We start from the raw sequence: 19144 nt of genomic DNA, 5'->3' as shown, positions 1-19144 counted from the left end.
TTAAATATGAAAGACAGTCCTTGTCCTGCAACTTGAAGTGGATTTCTTCTCTGATAAGAAGTCTATAGGTAGGATCTATTCCAGAGACAACTGTGGAACATTAATCCTCTTTTTAAGCAGTAAAGAAAAAAAAAATGCTACTGATGTTCATGGTCACATGTTAGGTACATCAAAATGTAGTTGTTTTCCACTGATGAATGTAGTGTTTTCTTGCTGCATTTTAGATGTCTAGCAATGCAAAATAAAAGGAAAAAAGAAATACCTCTGAAAAACAACCAAAGCCAAACACCAAAACCTAAAAATGGCCATTTTCCCCAAGTAACATTAAAATACATGCACTTTTTCATAGATCAGTCAAGCTCAAATTTGTGTCGTATAAAACATATAAATTGTCTTTTTCTACAGGTGACTTCACTTTTGGATGATATGGAAAGGTATTACCAAAGAAAAGAAATCAAAACATTATTTTTTCTAGTTTGAATATAAACCTCAAGTTATTATAAGTCATTCTTTTCAGAAATGTTCCTTGGTCCAGGTACAGCTCTTTGTAAAGAAAACCATTAATTCAGCGTAATCTTTTAGTAAATGAGTAAGATGGAAAATAATACAGGTCTTGTGCCAAAATGGAGGGGTACTTTGATAATAAAGGCATGAAGCTCAACATGTACCATTTGAAAGGACATGACAGAAAACATGACATACCTAAGAGACTTATGCTCTTGTATAGCCTTGGCTAATAACCTAAACTAAAGCCATTTAAAAGATCTTATTTCTTAGTGGCTTTAAAAAAATAAGTTGTTATGGTTATGGTTTTGTTTAAATCAAGTCATCCAGCTGTCAGTAGAAATCTCAGATGTTCAGCCTTGTGGAAGGATTTAAAGGCAACACTTCAACAATAATCGGATTAGAAGGACTTGCATAGCTACGTGGTCTAAAAACCAGATAAAAGAAACTGGAGTTCAGATGTGCCTCAAAGAAAGGCAGTGAGCTGTAAGGTGCAGAACCTGAGGCTGATTTTGACAATTACCTGAAGTAGGGATGCCTGCAGATTTCAATGGTTACTGGAAAATGATCAGCAATGACAATTTTGAGGAGTATCTCAAAGCACTGGGTAAGGTTGCCTTCATGTTTCTTTAATAAACAATCAATAAATTCAAACTATCTTAATTTTCACATGATTCTATTTTACTTGTGTAGTCATAGAGCATTTTTGTGCAAAACAGTTTCTTCAGGAGCTAAGAATTCTCTGTCAAAATTCTCTTAAGCAGTCTACTTTTTAACATCACGGAGTTTCCATTTGTAGTGACTAAACTACGTAGGTGAAAAAGGTAAGTGGCGGGCTTCAAATTTAAAACCCAAACACAATTTGGAAAAGAGGTGGTAATGTGCTTGATGCAGTTTTGTGTGTTTGCATGTGATGAAATATGTAAATTGCCAGTATTCCTGTAGAAACACTAGTACCCTTATTAACTCAAATACAAGTAGCAAATCAAGACATGTATGCAATTAACAGAACAAGGCTGTGGACTCTTTCTTCATAAACAAGCTGTCCTTAAAGATCAGGACATTTCATTGTTCACCTCATTTCTCCCAAGAGTTACAAGCCTCTTTCTGTGGTAGATATTTGTGGATTAAAGTAACTCTTTTTTTTTCTTTCTTTCTTTTTCAGATGTAAATGTTGCTGTAAGAAAAATAGCAAACTTGCTAAAACCTGACAAAGAAATCCTTCAGAATGGAGATCATATGATTATTAAAACGCTAAGCACTTTTAGGAACTACATCATGGAATTTGATGTAGGAAAGGAGTTTGAGGAGGATTTAGCTGGGGTGGATGATCGCAAATGCATGGTAAGAATTAGAACTGTAACAACTGACAAAATAAAAACAAGGCTATTAAGGTTTTGCATAGACCACATTTACAGCCATTTTTTTGTGGTTATTTCCAAAATTACACTTCTCAATCTGTTGAGACATGCATGGTTTTTAGCATGCCTTTACATTGATGGAAAGTGATTCTAGTTAGAATCATGACAAAGTTCTAGCTATTAATGAATAGTAACTTCAGTGTTCTCAGTTATTCTGGAATATTTGTTAATCTGAAAGACATCTGCATTCAGATTTTCAGAATCTCTTCACTGATAAATGCATTACAGCAAAAGAAATCAACTCATTGCAGGGTCAGGTATCCTTCCCCATCTGTAACAATGGTCAGGTGCTTAAAAGCTGTTGCTTTTCTACGTTCATTCCTTTCTGGGTGTACGTGGCAGAGCTGACATGTTAATTAGTTCTTTATATATATACAGCTGGACATTTTCTTTTGTGTTTGAGAGCATGATGCCTGTGACATCCTACAGTGAAGAAGATAAGCAAAAGAAAATTATTTCAGCAGGGAATATAGAAAGTAATACAAAATAGAATTAATAGGTTTCTGTTCTTAGAAAGATGTTTCTGTATGCAGCATACTATTCTCTAACGCTAGACTATGCTGACTTACTTTTGCTCTGTTAATGGCAGGAGAGTGAATGACCCGGAAGAACAGGGGTTAAAAAGGGACAGGTGAGCAGTAAGCAAGGTTCTCAACTAATCACTCTTGTACTCCTTCTTACAGAGGGTAAGAGCATGACAGAGTACAGGGGAAAAAAAAAAATGCGGAAAGGTGAAGTGTATGTGCTAAAGGAAAGTGGCCTAATATCATATGATTATCATTTGATTTCTGGAAGGCTCTTCATCAGGATAAAGAAGTCCAGATCTGCTGAACAAATATGAACCTGAAGAAAGTCTTAGACATCCTATACCTGGCAGAATGAAGTAATTTTGCTAGCACATGCCTGCAATGAGTTCTCTCAAACTGTGTCAGACAATATAGGCTGCCTTTCTTGATTTCACTTAGCATTATTTTCTTTATAGTTGCTGGTCACTTGGTTACTGCTGGAAGCTTATCTGAGGTCATTTGGATGGACAAACCTTAGCAGTTTTGTTTTTTTCCATCTTTAACCATCACCTTCTTTTCGGCAGCACATTTTTGGATGACTCCATTTTCTTAAAGGACAGTGGTGATATTAGTACTTCTATGATATTATTTATATTGGAAAGTGAAGACTTTCTGCTTAAGAACATAACCTTTCTCTGTTTTGTAAAACCAAGCATTGGAAGAGCTGACCACTCAGGAGAAAGCACTAATAATGGGCAAAGTGCTGCCAATAAGACAGTTTATATTCCCTGTATTCCAAGCAAGAAATGTTTTTGTTTTCAGGAAAACTTCATTGAACTTAAGGTACTCAGGGCATAATTTGATTTATACTGCTGCAAGGTCAGAATAAACTCCTATTAACATTACATGGCTCATTAAACTGTTTCAAACTGTTATTTCAGCAGGGCTCCTTTAATTCCGCAAATGGAATCCACAATTGTTAATCTGGTTTAGAGTAGGCATTGCAATGAATACTTTGCTGTTAGAAAAAGCATGCACTAGTGACACGTGGAATTTTGGTAGGGAGTCCTCACAGAATGAGAAGATGCAAAATGAATTGTTTCTTTTTAGTAAGATGGAAGATCAGCAATATGTGTCTTTACTGGATCCCCATGGTTCAGCTCTGTCATTTCTATACCTCCACAAATGTTGTCATTTTCTTTCTAAAAATTACTTCAATTTGAGCATTTGAGCTTCTATCTAAGTATTTTCTCATTTACTACACTGGAAAAAGCTTTGTTCTAAAATGATAACTGATGGGAGATGTCTTTGTGTATATGTGTATATTCTTCTAGTCTTCTCTCAGATCTACCGCTCCCTCTCTCTGCAGTAATATTCCCAGGGAATTCCCAGCTTCTTACTGGGATAAAATCTAAATTTTATGGATTTTAATTCAGAGGGAGTAATTTTCATGTAGTTTTGTGTTTCAGACCTTTTACAAACTACTGGTTCCAAGTAAAGAACGTTTATTCGGTCAACCTCTCTGAGGCTCCAGCAAACGGATTTCCAGTTTTGGATCTGTCTCAGGCTCTCTCAAACTCTGGTTCAGTCTCTGTGCCTAAGTAGAGGAGCTATTTCTTTTCTTTTTTGTTTATTTGTGTTTCATACTGCATGCCTTTTTGGCATTACTGCACGTTATCAGTAAGTGATATGTTCAGTGCATTTGTGCCATGATGTCAGATGAGATCTCTAGAATATTTTGTCTTACACATTAAGATGTCATTAACTTCAAATGTCGCAGTGCTAGATTCATGTCTACTACCTGAGACTAACTCCAGGCTTTGAGCCAGTTACTCACAAAAACTCTGCTAACATTCTGAAGACTTTGTGAGCAGGTTGGTTTTGAGTGGGCTCAGCATTCCAGCTTTACATGCATCTGGAAAACTCTGGGAGATAGTAATGCAGTGTGCAAGCAGAAATAATCAGATGAAAACCTGAGAACCTGACTTACCAAACTCCTTTTTAAGTGACAAACCGTTAGTGTTATGTACAATTGCATCTTGCTAAATTTACACAGGGAGCAAATTGGTTATGAACATTAATTTAAACAGTTAGTGTCTTAGAATTGATTCTAATCCTTGCACAAAGTGAATTACATTTGTTGTTTGCTAATCTTTTTCTGACATAGGGTATATGCAAGTCATTATTACTATTATTATTATTTAAGGTTCTTACAGTTTTATTTCAATAACAAAATAACCATTACTAAGAAATAAAACATGATGTACTAACCAGAATGTTTATTCTACTTATCCAAAGCCTGGAATGTGTCTGCTTTTCCCTCTTTGCTCAAATGAGCAAGGATTCAAAATAAACAATTTGAACATTTAAGTTCTGACCCTGACAGCAGCATTCCCTTTGATTTAAAACTTGTCATTGCAATTCTGTTTGCTAGGAATGAAGATGCTGACAATCACTGAAGCAACGCTTCTAAAAGTCTCATTTTTTATTTTTTTACTATAGTGAACTTCAGTAAGCTTATCAGTGAGGTACAGAACACCCACATTTTAACCAGCTTGTCTTTCATAATGATCTGGGCAAGTCTGCAATGGCACAAACACATTTCAGAGTTCTATAGTTATAGATACCCATTATGATATGTCACATGTGGCAGCACCAGAAACAGCTGAGAAATGTTCTATATTGTGCTACCACCATTTTCCTATTAGTTAACTCTGTGAGTTTCTGTTGCTGCTTGGCTTACAGCAGAAATGATTAAATGGGAGGTTAGATTTATAGCTGCTTTTACTGGGTTTAACTGAAGTTGGTATGGGAACAAAAGACTGATAAAGGGTTTAGCATCCTCCCTAGCTACAGGATAGCTAAACACATATAGCCTCTCTCCAGAAACGATATATTGCTATCAAGTCTAGGAATCCTATCACTCCTTTTTCTGATGGAGAATGTTTAATAGATGTTTTCCTGTTGCAGAGACAAAATAAGCCCACATATTTCATTTTTGGAGTTCTGTCTCTTTGGAAGATGTTACAGTGAGTCCTTATTTCAAATTGATCCCTGAGCTATAATACTATAATAACTTGATTTCTTAATTAATTTTCAATACAAACAGAATAATTTGTTAGATTTTGGAAAGAGTGACTGGAATTCATAGGATGATCATAAACAGAACAAACAAGCAGTTAATTTCTCTCAATAGATAAATCATCCTAGTAATTAAGGAATGTTTCTGCAGTTTTTTTAGAATATCAGACTTCTCTTTTGTAGATGTTTATCATCCTAAGCTGCTTTTACATAGACAGGAAAAACTGAGTATCTTAATTAAAACTTAAGGTAGGAGGAAGAGTAATAGGATGTAGGCCATTCATATTTCTGAATCAAATTTTAAGATCATATAGATCTTCAAATAATTTGTACTTTGGAACCTATTAACCAATGTATGTTGATAATGTCTTATTAAAGCAGTCTCTTTCCATTTAAGTTCTTAACTACATTAGTGACCTTATTTGAAGCTGCTTACATTTTCCAGCACACTGCTACTTTGTTCTCAAATATAGTTAAGTCAGAGCCAGAACAGTCAAGAATCAGAAAAACTGGGAAAATAATAATAATAATAATAAAGCCATAGTGCCAGGTTGCTAGAAGGTAGAGACCTTGTCCTGATGAGTAGCTCTTGGTGATACATCTCTATAATTGCATCTTTCAGGACTTCCATTTACAGTCCATAGCATGCTGATTCGTGCACTCAGAATCACAGGGGCTGGAAGGGACCTCTAGAGATTTTCTAGTCCATCTCTATTGCTAAAGCAGGTTCAGTAGGGAAGGTTACACAGGAAAGCGTCCAGGCAGGTTTTGAATTTCTCCAGAGGAGACCACAATTTCTATGGGCAGCTTGTTCTGGTGCTTTGTAAGCATCTGAGAAGGTGGAACTTCCCATGTTCTGGTTTGTGCCTGTTGCCCCTTTTCCTGTCACTGAACACTGCTGAAAAGTGCCTGACCCCCATCCTCTTCATTCCTCCCCCACATGTTTATAAAAACTGATAAGATCTCCTCAGTCTTCTCCAGTCTAAACTGTCCCGTGTCTCAGCTTTGCATTTCAGCCACCCAACTTGGTCTGAGCAGGAGCCTTCAGAATTACAACTGTAGTCTACAAAGTCTCACTGAAGCCTGGACTGCCACAACTAAAAACCTCATATAATTGCCCAGCCTTTCAACTGGGTTGCAAACAACTATCCATGAAAAAGATGGGCTGAGTTTGAGAATGAGTGGGCTATAGTAGAAGAGTACAGCAGCTATCTTACAACTGAAGTGCCTGGCTGCTGTGGAGCATATTGAAGCCAGGCACTGGAAGTGACAATCCTGAGCTATTACTCTGTGCTCCCATATGGCAAACCTTCCTGGAATTGTGCAATTCCATCTCGCTGCAGGTGACTGGAATTTCCTAACTCCAAGTATTTAGTTCAGTAAGTCTTTTTTTTCCTCCAAATCTATCAAAACTCAAAAAAAAAGAAAAGAAAAAAAAATCTTAATTATGGCAAATATTGCTTAACTGTTACGGACCCTTAAAACTTTAAATCAGTTCTGGCTGTTATGGTCTAACCTACTGCAATTTGCTACAGTTTGTCATAGAGCATGTAGAGAAGGAGAAAGGAAATTACCCAACTTAGTAAGATTTGCTTCAGAAGTCCTTAAAATGACTGAGGTAAACATGGACCTAAACAAAAAAAATCCACTTTGAAAAAATAATTGCAAGAAGATAGAAGGTTGCTTTAAGTAGCATTGGAAAGTAATTGAATATTTTAATGACAGATGTATTTTTTGACTCTAGAATCTCCAAACTGTTACGGTGAATGTCTTGTCTAACTTGGGGTTCTTTGAAAAATTACCTATAGTTTTCATTCCTTGATTTGATTTCTACATGTTCCCAGTATATCTGGATCAGACTTTTCTTAGAAAACTAACTGCACTTAATTAAAGAGCAAAAGAAAAACATGCTTTTTTTTTTTTTTTTTTTTCCTTGGGTTTTTCTCAGTATTTTATCTGTCGATAAAATCTCTGTGTTGATAGAGATTTGGTGAGATCAAACAAGTTACTGGCTGGAGAGGTGACAGATGCTTAACATAATTGTTGCCCTCCTGTTAGCAATGTAGAGCATGCCTCCTTTGCAAAAGGTCACAGGTAGTGACTATGATGTTAATGAATTCATCTTCACCATTACATTACACTGGCTGTGATATCAACAGTAGTTTATTCCATCAACACTTCAAATGGTGAATATTTTACCTGAGAACTGCTTATGAGCTGTTATTATATCACCTTGATAGTTCAGGTGAAAAAGTTTTATCTTGAGCATCTAATTAATATCTACTATTATATATTGCTGTGTTTGACTGGAAATTCTAGAATACATTATTTGGAAATGTAGAATACATCTCAATGTGGATTTTCCTGTACCAGCTATCTGATCCAAACAATTGCTTTCCATAGTTTAATTTTTTCCTAAATCATAATTACAGTTGTAAAATGACTAGTCATTCCCATAAGCACAGAATTACTGAGTTGAGACAGAGCATGGATTGTATCACACAGTCTTAGGGCACTGCGGTCATTTTCTGCACTGTGATAGAGATACAACACTGTGAAAGGAAGCAGAAGAAAAATGGAAACTGTACTGCTGTGTTTCTCCCAAAGATGGAAAATCAATAACATTTGTGATGAAAGATGGTAGCTGCAATTCATATTTGTAAATGTAGTATGTCAGAAATCTATGTAGCATCAGCAAAAAATGTTCATTGGATACTTAAGGAAAAAAATTGCATTTCATTCGCCTGTAAAATACACTAGATATCTTCAGCTGGACAGCACACAACACAAGCTAGCACATAAGGAACAACCAATGTGGGAATATGAAACACTGTGCACTGCCAACATCAAATGTTTATGCAATCTGACATAACTGGGAAATACATATTTTTCTGATAAATGAGTTTGTTTGATGAGTATTTCAGTAAATTACACAATTGAGTATATCTGGCTGTAGGTCAGTGTGCCTTACTACCAGAAGTTAGAAGTATTATCTACTGTAATTTGGCAAGGTTTCACTGCTGTTACTGCCTCTTGATCTAGTGCTAGATCAGATTGCCCAGGGCCCCATCCAGCTGGCCTTAAAAACCTCCAGGGACAAGGCATCCACAACCTCTCTGAGCCTCTACAGCACCTCACTGCTATCTCAGTAATGAACTTCCTCCAACATCTAATCTAAATCTCTCTTCCTTTACTTTAAAACCATTTCCCCTTGTTCTATCACTGTCTACCCATGTAAAAAGTTGATTTCCCTCATGTTTATAAACTCTCTTTAAATACTGGAAGGCTACAATGAGATCTCCTCACAGCCTTCTCCATGCTGAACAGGCTCTGTTCCTTCAGCTTATCTTCACATGAGGGGAGCTCTGTTCCTTGGATCATCCTCATGGTCCTCCTGTGGACCCTCTCCAAAATCTTCACATCCTTCCAGTTTTGGGGGCCCTGGACATGGATGCAGTACTTCAGCTGGGGCCTCACAAAGGTGGAACAGAGAACAATCACCTCCCTTACCCTGCTGGCCACTCTTCTAATGATGGAAACCAGAATAACCTTGGCTGGACTGTGAGCACACACTGCTGGCTCATATTCACTTTTTCACCAGCCTGAACCCTTAAGTTCTTCTCAGCAGGGCTACTCTCAACGTGTTCTTTTGTCAGCTTGTATACAGTAGAGTTCTTTGTAAAATAATCCATCTCTTTCTAGCAGGCTGAAATACCATCAGTCTTTGGGACCACTGGCAAAAGACACAACATTGGCCTCTTCTCTCTCTTAATCACAGTGTGTAGTTATATGTCAGGAACAACTCATTTAATACAAAAGTGGTACAATATTGTTGGTTAGAATTTTTGAGATAAGTCAAATTGAAGAAAGACCATTAAATATGATGTCCACTAATCACATTAATCAACATTTTCTGCTGATGTTTCCTATAGAATTACATATATTTCTCTCAAGATACATCAGCCCTAGATTGCAGTTTGATCTCTCAGTATGCAAGCAATGAGGTAAAGAACATAAGCAAGAAATCCTTGATCAGTATTATCCTCTAATTGCTGACTGCATGGTGCTAGTGTTTTTATAGCTCATTGAAATGATATACTGATTAATGACACATAGTACATTTCTTACAAGTTCTATCACGCTGTTCATCTTTGGGTGATGCAAGGGAAGAACTTAAGCTGCAAGAATAAAGCTTTAAAAGAAAATCAGCATAATACAGAATTTGAAGACCTAAGAGAATTCAATCACCACCTGTTTCAAGTTCTTAATTGCCTGTATTATCTCCCCACCATTTTTTGTTTCTTCCAGACATTTTTTTTCTTTATGCTGCCATTATGTTGTTGTTAACAGGGGAATTTAAAGGGACTCTCTGGAGAATGTGAAAAGTGGTAGGGAATACATAAATAGTTTATTTTCTCACTTAAAATATGAACAGCAGTAGCAGTTATGAACGCAAAAGAAAGTCTAGGTTTTTAGAGATACAGTGTTTCTTCCAGTCAGTAGTCACTGAAAAAAATATTCCATATCAACAAAGAAAGGAGCAAGGAGAGTGTCTATGCCAAAAGGAGAACTCTAAAACAATTGTTCTTCTTCTTTACAACAAAAGGACCAATATTTACTGATATTTTTGGAATGTTATTATGTTCTGGCTCAAATATTTGGAAATGCTCTAAGGCAAGTACTGCTGTCTTGCTGCTGGGAAAGGGTGGATTATTAGCAGCAACCGGTGCGCTTACAACAGCCATAACAATTCCAATCTCAACTAATACTTCACTGTCTCGGTAGAGATATTTGGAACTGAAGAACTTACTTTTCCTCTTTGATCTGACTTAAAAGAGAAATTTCTATCTTTTGTATTACTTGGGTCTTATATCAGAATTTAGAATATGACCTACAGAAAGAAAATATAAAAATGCTACCAATTAATCTTACTGTTATGAATCAGTTGTTTCTGCTAACAAAGAAGATAACATTACATTCCTTTGCAAAATAATATATTCTGTCCTTGATAACCTTCATAGCAAATACAAAAATCAGAAACTCTACGGTGTCCTCTCATCCCATCAGTAGTTATATTTCTGAAAAGGAAGCAAAGGGATAACATCTGGGAATTCTGATAAAATGGCATGGTTAATGGTCTGTGACATTCTAGTCTCTGTAGTTGTCTCTGAATCACCAAAAGCAGTATCTAATCTTGATTAGACAAAACAAACAACAAAGAGAAAAAGAAGTGTGTTTTCTGAGATGAAAATGTTTTTTAAAACTCTCAGAGGCTGAAAAAGTTCTTTGTGTTGCTACAAACATTTCTCTATTGTCCCCAAGTCTATTAAACCGGTGAAATATCAAAACTAGTAACTTCCACAGTAACTGACTTTGCATGTGAGTAGTTCTAATAACGTTGGATCTGATTTTATCATGGTTTATTGCCTTGGAACTCGCATGTAATGGTGCGAAATTTAACTTTACAGCTAATCTAACAATTTATCTATGATTAAGCTAGTGCTTAATGGATAGAAATAAGTACTGCTACTAAGAAAATCTGCATATAGAAATGACTTATTTCCCAGTATCTCTTGCATCTGTAAGTCACTGGCAGAAATAAAGTTCACTTTCTGATATATTCATGGTTTAGAATCATCAGAAAGCCTTTGAGATACTTAGTGTTATTTGTCATCTTCTACTCTCCACCTGGATATCCATAGATTCAAAATAGATATGTAAAAGGATATGAACAATGGCAACTACATTAACTCTCTTAACTACAGCTTTGCCACAATGTGTTGTCCCTCCTTGTATTAGCATTTTAAACATTGAAAGGAGATAGCATTTTTTTAAGTGTTATCTGCTACTAGGTTTAAATGCATCATTTTATATGACTGAACAGAAAAAATGCCAATTCATTTTACAAATCAGAGAGATTTTTAGTGAGGACAAATAAGTCTGGCTTTTGTGGAGCTCTTGGAACAGGTCCAGGGGAGGGCCACTAAGATGATCAGAGGCTGAAGCATCTCTCCTATGAGGAAAGGTGGAGGGAACTGGGCTTGTTTAGCTTGGAGAAGGCTGCAGGGAGACCTCATTGTGGCCTTCCAATAATTGAAAGGAGCGTATAAACAGAAGGGGGGAACAGCTGCTTACAAGGGTGGATAGTGATAAGACATGGTGGAATCTTGAAAAAAAAACTGAGACAGGAGAGGTTTATGTTGGATATTAGGAGGAAGTTTTTCACCCAGAGGGTGGTGACGCACTGGAACATGTTGCCCAAGGAGGTTGTGGATGCCCCATCCCTGCAGGCATTCAAGGCCAGGCTGGATGTGGCTCTGGGCAGCCTGGTCTGGTGGTTGGTGACCCTGCACAAAGGAGGGGGTTGAAACTGGATGATCATTGTGGTCCTTTTCAATCCAGGTCATGCTACGATTCTGTGATTCTTAAGAAGCCCTGTATGGTGCAAAGAGACCATACTGAATCACTCATAATGCCTTGCCTACGATCATCTTTGCTGGCACTCTTTCTGGTGATTCATTTTCCATGCTTGTCTACCCTAAAGCTTCCCATGGGTGGAGAATGCTGGCTGTACTCATTTATAGATGGTGGTTATCATGGTTATCATTTAAGAATTAATTGCTTGTGACAAGCACAAATTAAATAAATAGGTCTGCATAGTTCTTCAATTCATAGATGAAAAACATAGGGTGGCTTCTTTCCTTAGAAACCACACAGGATGGATGCATTAAGTTTTCCTTTAACGATAGATCAGAATTTATCCATATCTGGCTGCTTATACAGGTAGTGGCCTGAAGATTTACACAAGGTAGACAGTAATTCTGTAGCTATTCCTCAGATTAATTTCATTCAAGCTGGTTTTAAAGCATTGTACTAATATTTGTGCTAAGCTATCCTAATGCAGCACAAATTGCCATTAATCTTTCCTTTCCCTCTACAAAAACTCTTTGTATCTTACAGAGAAGTGAAAAACATACTGTTAATAAAGACTAGCCACAGCAACAAGTGGAAGGATGCACTCTCATACATTTAAGTAATGTTAATAAGTTCTACTGATCTAGTCAAGGTAGTGCAGGTATTCGTGAAAGTGCTGTGCTACATCTTGCAACACCTTACTGGTATTCTATCAGTCCTGGCTCAACTACTGCTCCAGCTAAACAAAGCAGGATGCTGGCAATGTTATCAGTTTACTAATACTTCTAACGACTCTGCTCAGTGACAGAAGACAGATGATGATATGGGGTGGAGGAAAAAAGCCAGTATTTACAAGTCTTTCTTGTATAACTGGGGCTACCAGTAAGTGGGCACTGTGTTCACTTAGATCAGCTGAGCAGTCCTTGTGGTGGAAAAAGACCCGAATCTCAGGTTTTTAGCTATTCTTACAAATACAGTATTAGGCTGTATATCCCTTTTGCTGTTGTATTTGTCAGCAAGGAAAAAGAAGTGCACTCTTACATAATGGTTTTTATGTGATTTTTTTTCTTGCACTTAAATGGCTTTATCTCACCCTCACAGGTTTTGACAGGCAGTTGGGAAGCAACTTGCTCTTGAAGCAAATTTCTTTTTTAATTATCTTAAGTACTACAATACTCCACAATTATTCTTCTGATGAGGTTCATTAGTCTATTATATTAGAGAGTAGTTTTTCTTTAAGGAAACTAATCAAAATATCATGACATACCACAGTAATGCTGAACATGCCCATTTTCTTAGACCACAGTTTCTTGGGATGGAGATAAGTTACTTTGTGTACAGAAAGGAGAAAAAGAAGATCGTGGTTGGACTCAGTGGATTGAAGGAGATGAAATGCATCTGGTAAGATCATATAATGGGTACTAAGTGCCATCCTTTTATTTACTGAAATGGCTAGATTTAGTGCTGTGTTATCTTGGCATTCTCTGACACAATTAAGTACTGGTGCTGTATTTGACTTGCTTCTAAAGTAACAATTTAATTTGGCACCATTATTCTTTCAAGTTCCTTACAAAGACTGCCTCATTTCAAAGCGGTACTGTTTCTGATAATTGTCAGTTCAGACATACCAGTTTGAAATGTTTATGCTGAGGAAACCATTTAACAGAATGGTTCTTGTACACTCTGTGAAATACACAGTATGGGAGCTTGTAAAATTACACACCCAACACTAAGCTGCAAGGGGAAAATATACCATTGTTCTTTTAAAATAGTTACAGCCCAAACTGCATCATAGCCCAGAGAAATAAAAAAGCAATTAAGCTTTTGAAATGTCATGTTCTCTCTGATCACCATTTCCATCTTTCCAAGTTAACAGGATCTGAAAGAAGATGCCTATTCTTTTTTTACATAGCTCTTCATAGCATACTCATCATATAGGATAAAATGCACTCTTCCTGCTGAGATAATAAATCCAACTTTAATTTCATTCCTGTGCTCAGTACTGTTAGCATTCAACACTCTAAATTAATATTCTCTAAATATCCAAATCAGAAACTGTTATAAATGAAATCTTTGCAAAAGTACCCTAAGCCTCTTAATACTAATTAAGAAATAGTAGAGGTCCCAGAAACAAGTATGGGGAAGGAATGTATGTGATAGACCTTGCCATCTGGACTACATACTTGATGTAACCAAGGATGGAAGTAAATTTACAGTTGCGGTCATGGCCTCAACAGAAGTAGAGGTGAAGAAATGAAAACGAGACTGCAGAATTTCCTGTGTATATGTGTCACAGTTTCAAGTGCAACAGGAGAAGGGAGCCCCTTCCTCCTTCTTTCAAGGAAAAGGAAAGAAAAATGATCCAACTAAGAAAGGAGAGATTACAAATTTAGTACAAATGTTAAAAGAATGTTAAGACAATAGTAAGAAAGTGAGTTTCAATTAATAAGTCAAATGGGAGAGAGAGGAAGGCTACCATCACTGCTGGAACCTGGAAGTGCCTCATCCCTGTCACCTGGAATTAGAGATCATGTGGGGAACTATGGAAGTTCTTGGGAATAGCAGTTTTCTCAGAGTTGGAACTCATATGAAACTGCTAAAGAGCAGAGGATCAGGAGTACAGCTCCACAGTGCACCGTGCCTCCGCAACTAACAGCCTGCTGCAAGATGAATACTGATAAGAGCAGGACAAAACATTCCCTAATTCTGCACGTAAACACTAGAGCAGTTCCACACTACCTCCCAGATTAACAGCACTTGGTGCTGTGACCCCAAGTCATTTCAGAATCTGCTAGCAAAGAGGTTGCAATTAGCCACGCTGTTTCTGACCTTGAAGCTCAGCTTATTCCTTGCTGCTCTTAACCCGCATAAAGCGATGGCACTAGTTGCTCTCAGATTTCTTTGGCCTCCATTTTGGAAAGTCCAGGTTCTTGTCCCCCTGCAATCTTTCTCTCTTTCTATTTACTACTCCCAACACTTTTTGTTCTTTTCAGTCTAGACTTCTGCTGTCTTTACTCTGACTCATGCACTAGCCAATACAACCTGGCCATGAACCTGCAGGCCAGACCATTTTTTATGCTTAAACCTGTCAAGAGTCATATCTGAGAAGTCATAAATTTAGATTCTGGTGTCACTGTTGTCTAGTGCTACTTTAGGTACCCTAACATAACCTGACTGATCTGATGCTTTTGCTTCAAAAGGCTGTGAAGAGAACTATGTCATACCTGCCAGCACATACAGGTATCCATGCACTAACTCACACTTGTACAATTCACCGTGATCTGCCCATCATGTTCCCAAAAGCCTGTACAGTTACTTCATGCAAAAGAAGTACCCAAATATTTTAGAAGCCAGTCCCCAATGTTTTATCACATTTTATATTTCATGAACTTAAAATGATGTCCTCTTTATTCCTCTGAATCCTCATTAATATAACTCTCTCCATTACACATGCAGTGAAATAGTTCCATTTAGTATCTTACTTTTGATCAGCCAAGATTACTGGGCCCTGTACTCCTGAGAGTACTTTGATACAATGGGCAGTTACCTCTAAAAAATTGATACTTCAATGGTTTTATGATGCTATTGAACTTTACACAATGAGCCAAGTGTTAATTTAATTCCTTCCATGGTTCTGTAGAAAGTAGTACTACATCCTTTAGTAGTTTGTCACTTCCTATTTTTACCATTTCAATCTATGATCTGCACTTTGTAGTTCTTTTTCCTCCTTGGATTCTGTTTTATGTGAGTGACTTATTTGACCATTCTCCATTTCCTTTTGAGTTTTATTGCCATTTTCTATTGTATTGATTGCTTCTGCTCTGCAGGTTTTTATCTCTGTCAGCAGATCTCTTTGGACTTACTGCACAGTCTTTCTTTTGGGTTCCCTATACATACAGTGAACAAAACCAGTCCCAACTAAAATCATGGTACCAGTCTGCTTGTTTCATCAATTCATCACGAAGCACCTTTTTACAACAGACTGGTAACACATGCCAATAAGGTTATTGAGCCAGTGTAAGTTCTTCTTAATAGGTCATTTTAACACTTATAAAGAAATGTAAGGAAATGTGCACAACTTCCCAGTTAACTGTACCTCCTATTCCCTCAAAAATATTCTGACAAATTTATTTAAGTCTTACCTCGAAATAGGAAGTCCAGTCTTTCTGCTGCATCATATATAATCTTTGTCTATACATTCCTTAAGAAGTTCCACCAATTTTCTTCTTCCAGGAAAACCAGTCAGCATCTCCACAAACTCCCACAAAATCTGTGCAAAACAAGTGTAATGTCAACACCTTCAGTAATAGAGAAGATTAAACTGCATCTTCAGTGATGTTAGGTGAACAATAGTAGGTCTCATAAATCAACGTACATTTTTATAAGCAGTTAAATATAACAATTATTAGCATGCAAAGATTTCTTAAAACCTATTATGGGACACAGAAGACCAGTGGGCAGCGTTAGGCATCTAATACGGTCAAGTTCAGTTAAAGCTCACTAGCTGTGCTGTGGTTTATAGACCTAGTTCAACTCTTGAATGCAATTAACTGTCCCATCCTACCCATGACCATTGGTTTGCTAGAATGGGCTGTTGGCGCTTTTCTGGGTTTGTAAATTTGAACTACTGATTATCAACATAAAGGCTCAGAATTTGTTGCTTAGATCCATTCCAAATACCTTGTTTATACGTCCAAAATAGAAAATGCTCATTTCAAAGACCTAAGCAGTTGCACACACAAATAATCAATAATGCCCCTGGAACACATTTGGTCTTCTAAGATCTGAGATACCCAAATAACTTCTCTTACTCCACCTTTCTCCAGGAAATAAGCACAAACCAAGTGGTACTATTGGGATTAAAAACAGACTAAATTATGTACAATCTATACAATCTAATTTGATAAGAAATTCCATATTGAAATTAATCTCCACATACGAAAGAATATATAATGCACATGTCCTATGTAAAAGATGCCATTTTAAAATTATTTTTTCTTCCTAGGAAATAAGAGTGTGTGGAGTCAAATGTAAGCAGGTCTTTAAGAAGGTACAGTGAGCCTACTGCTGATACAGAAGTGAAGAATTGCAGAATGTACAGACTTGCCACCAAATCTCCAAGCACTAGTAATGAACATCATCCACAATGAGAGTTAATACAGAGATGAAGATTAAATTAGAACTGCATAGTCAAAAATATTTTAACAAATTGTTTTGAATAAATAATTGCAAATAAAACCCTATTAAAGTTACTAAACTCTATAAATGGGTGTGTACCATAATTCTTGACTACATCAAAACTGAGGCTGTTTGGTAAAAAACAAGATACTGTAGTTAAAGGACACGTGAGCACATATTTTACTTACAATGAAAATCACCTTTCCATAGCCTTAACAAGGGTCATTAATGTAATATTGTTTCCAGGCAATGAATTGTTGTAGGGAAGTGAATGAGAACTGCAGTGTGTGACCAACAGGAAACTCTCATCTCACTGAAGACAGTGAGAATTTTACCACCAGCTCCAATGGAGCAGTACTTCGCTGAAAGTATTCCACCAAAATTGAAGATTTGATTTCTTAAATTAAGTAAGGTTATGGATCAATAATCTGGAAAACAGCAATTACAGAATTATGGCCAAGAGGCGATTCCTTTCTAAATGTCTTAGCCAATGACTGACTATTCGTTTTCTTTCTTATTCTGATGAAACAAACAGTAAGGTTATTGCTAGTAAGTACATAATGGTATTCACACTGTACGAAAGAGATAGCTAACATGGCTTTGTACAATACAATTTTCAGATTTTATTAGGACCCATCACTGTGCTCATACTCTCGTGCAACATACAGAAAAGCACTAACCTAGTACATTGTACTAAACGTTTTTGTGGGTTTAAGATGTCCACTAATTTAGGAGGCCCCTCATGGAAACAGCACTTCTGAGTCATACATTTTCTTCTTTTCACCTGTTTTCAACTTAATTTAGCAATAATCATTTAGTGTGATCCTCAACTATTTTATTCATGGTTTCTGTGATTATTCACTACTTGATCTACCCCTGCCATTACAGAAGAAAAATGATTAAAGCACTAAGTCAGGATATAGGATTAGAACCTCAAATGATTAAGGAATAAGACTTGCATAAGACCAAAGAAGATTCAGAAGGATCCTAAACCATACAGCTAATGCAGAGGATTGGGTAGAGAATTGAAGCTCTTCATAGTAATATGATCTAGAGAGAAAACAGGATGCTCCCTTAATAGCAGGAGAATATTTTTTGAACAAGTTGATAATGTAGTATCTAATGGTGTTACCTGTACAGATGATATTTTCATTTGGAAATTGTGCTTTTTTCTGTTTGACATTAACAAGTCAAAATATACACATTAATTTTAGTGGGTGCAAATATGAGTGTAAAATAATTATCTCAGTATTTGAAGTATAAATAATTGATGTGAGAAAAAAAAATCTAATCAGACCTATACAAAATACGTGTAACACATGTAAGCCTAAGGAGGGCTGTTAATTTTTTATTTTATACATATTAAATATTTTATATTTTTATTCTAGAAATCCAGGATTTCTTAATTGTTAATGAAATGCTTTACACAAACAAAGGAATACATATCAGACTGAAGAGGTAGTTTTGATATTAATTAATAATATGAAATGTCTGGTATTGTGAAACACCTATAATGTCAGTAAAGAGTTTAATCTTCAAATATATTCTGCAGTGATGCATATGCAGTACACCAACCCTTGTGATTTCCACATACTTTGAGACTATACCACTGTGTTCTCCCAGTCTTTTCTAATCTCTGTCTCAAGCCAGAAGATGCTATCTCAGTATTTAATAACCTTCACCATCTTTTTCTTTCATAAAAATCTCAAGTCATTTTTGAGATCAATGCAAATATTCAGCAAACAGTTGTTTAATAAATATCTCCTTCTGTTTGCTTGAACCTGCTGCCTTCTGTTATCATGTAATTACTTCTAACTTTTGTACTGCAAGAGATATGAAATCGCCATCCCCTGTTTCTGCCATGATGCTCAGATTTCTGTACCCTTGGTAACATGGTGAGATAATCACTCTGGCAGAATCAGAGTCACTAGGTTGATTCCAGAGTATAAATTTGAATGTTTTAGTTCCTAGAAGGAGCAGTCTGAATGGCAAATACCATATAACAAGAAGGCGTGTTAGATTTCTAGAGTTTCTTACATG

General features: G+C 36.5%; 1 protein-coding gene across 2 annotated transcripts; it reads left to right on the top strand.

Annotated features, from left to right (window-relative positions):
* Positions 1-237: 237 nt before the first annotated feature.
* Positions 238-17437, top strand: RBP1 (retinol binding protein 1). Of its 2 annotated transcripts, none has more exons than XM_015871303.2 (4): positions 238-1111; positions 1670-1848; positions 13226-13327; positions 13796-17437. In XM_015871303.2, the coding sequence occupies exons 1-4, from the start codon at positions 1039-1041 to the stop codon at positions 13862-13864; spliced, it is 423 nt and encodes a 140-aa protein (XP_015726789.1). In that variant the 5' UTR covers positions 238-1038; the 3' UTR covers positions 13865-17437. The 2 variants fall into 2 exon arrangements, with proteins under 2 accessions (XP_015726789.1, XP_015726788.1); XM_015871302.2 differs by having other exon boundaries at positions 16932-17183.
* Positions 17438-19144: the final 1707 nt, after the last annotated feature.

The sequence above is a fragment of the Coturnix japonica genome, chromosome 9 (genome assembly GCF_001577835.2).
Source record: "Coturnix japonica isolate 7356 chromosome 9, Coturnix japonica 2.1, whole genome shotgun sequence".
Classification (NCBI taxonomy): Eukaryota; Metazoa; Chordata; class Aves; order Galliformes; family Phasianidae; genus Coturnix; species Coturnix japonica.
This window is presented reverse-complemented; position numbering and strand designations above follow the sequence as displayed.

Coding starts and splice junctions, on each gene's coding strand:
- RBP1 (XM_015871303.2), top strand. CDS start 1,039: ATGCCTGCAGATTTCAATGGTTACTGGAAAATGATCAGCAATGACAAT. Junction 1,849..13,225: donor TGGATGATCGCAAATGCATG/GTAAGAATTAGA, acceptor CCATTTTCTTAG/ACCACAGTTTCTTGGGATGG. Junction 13,328..13,795: donor AAGGAGATGAAATGCATCTG/GTAAGATCATAT, acceptor CATCTTTCCAAG/TTAACAGGATCTGAAAGAAG.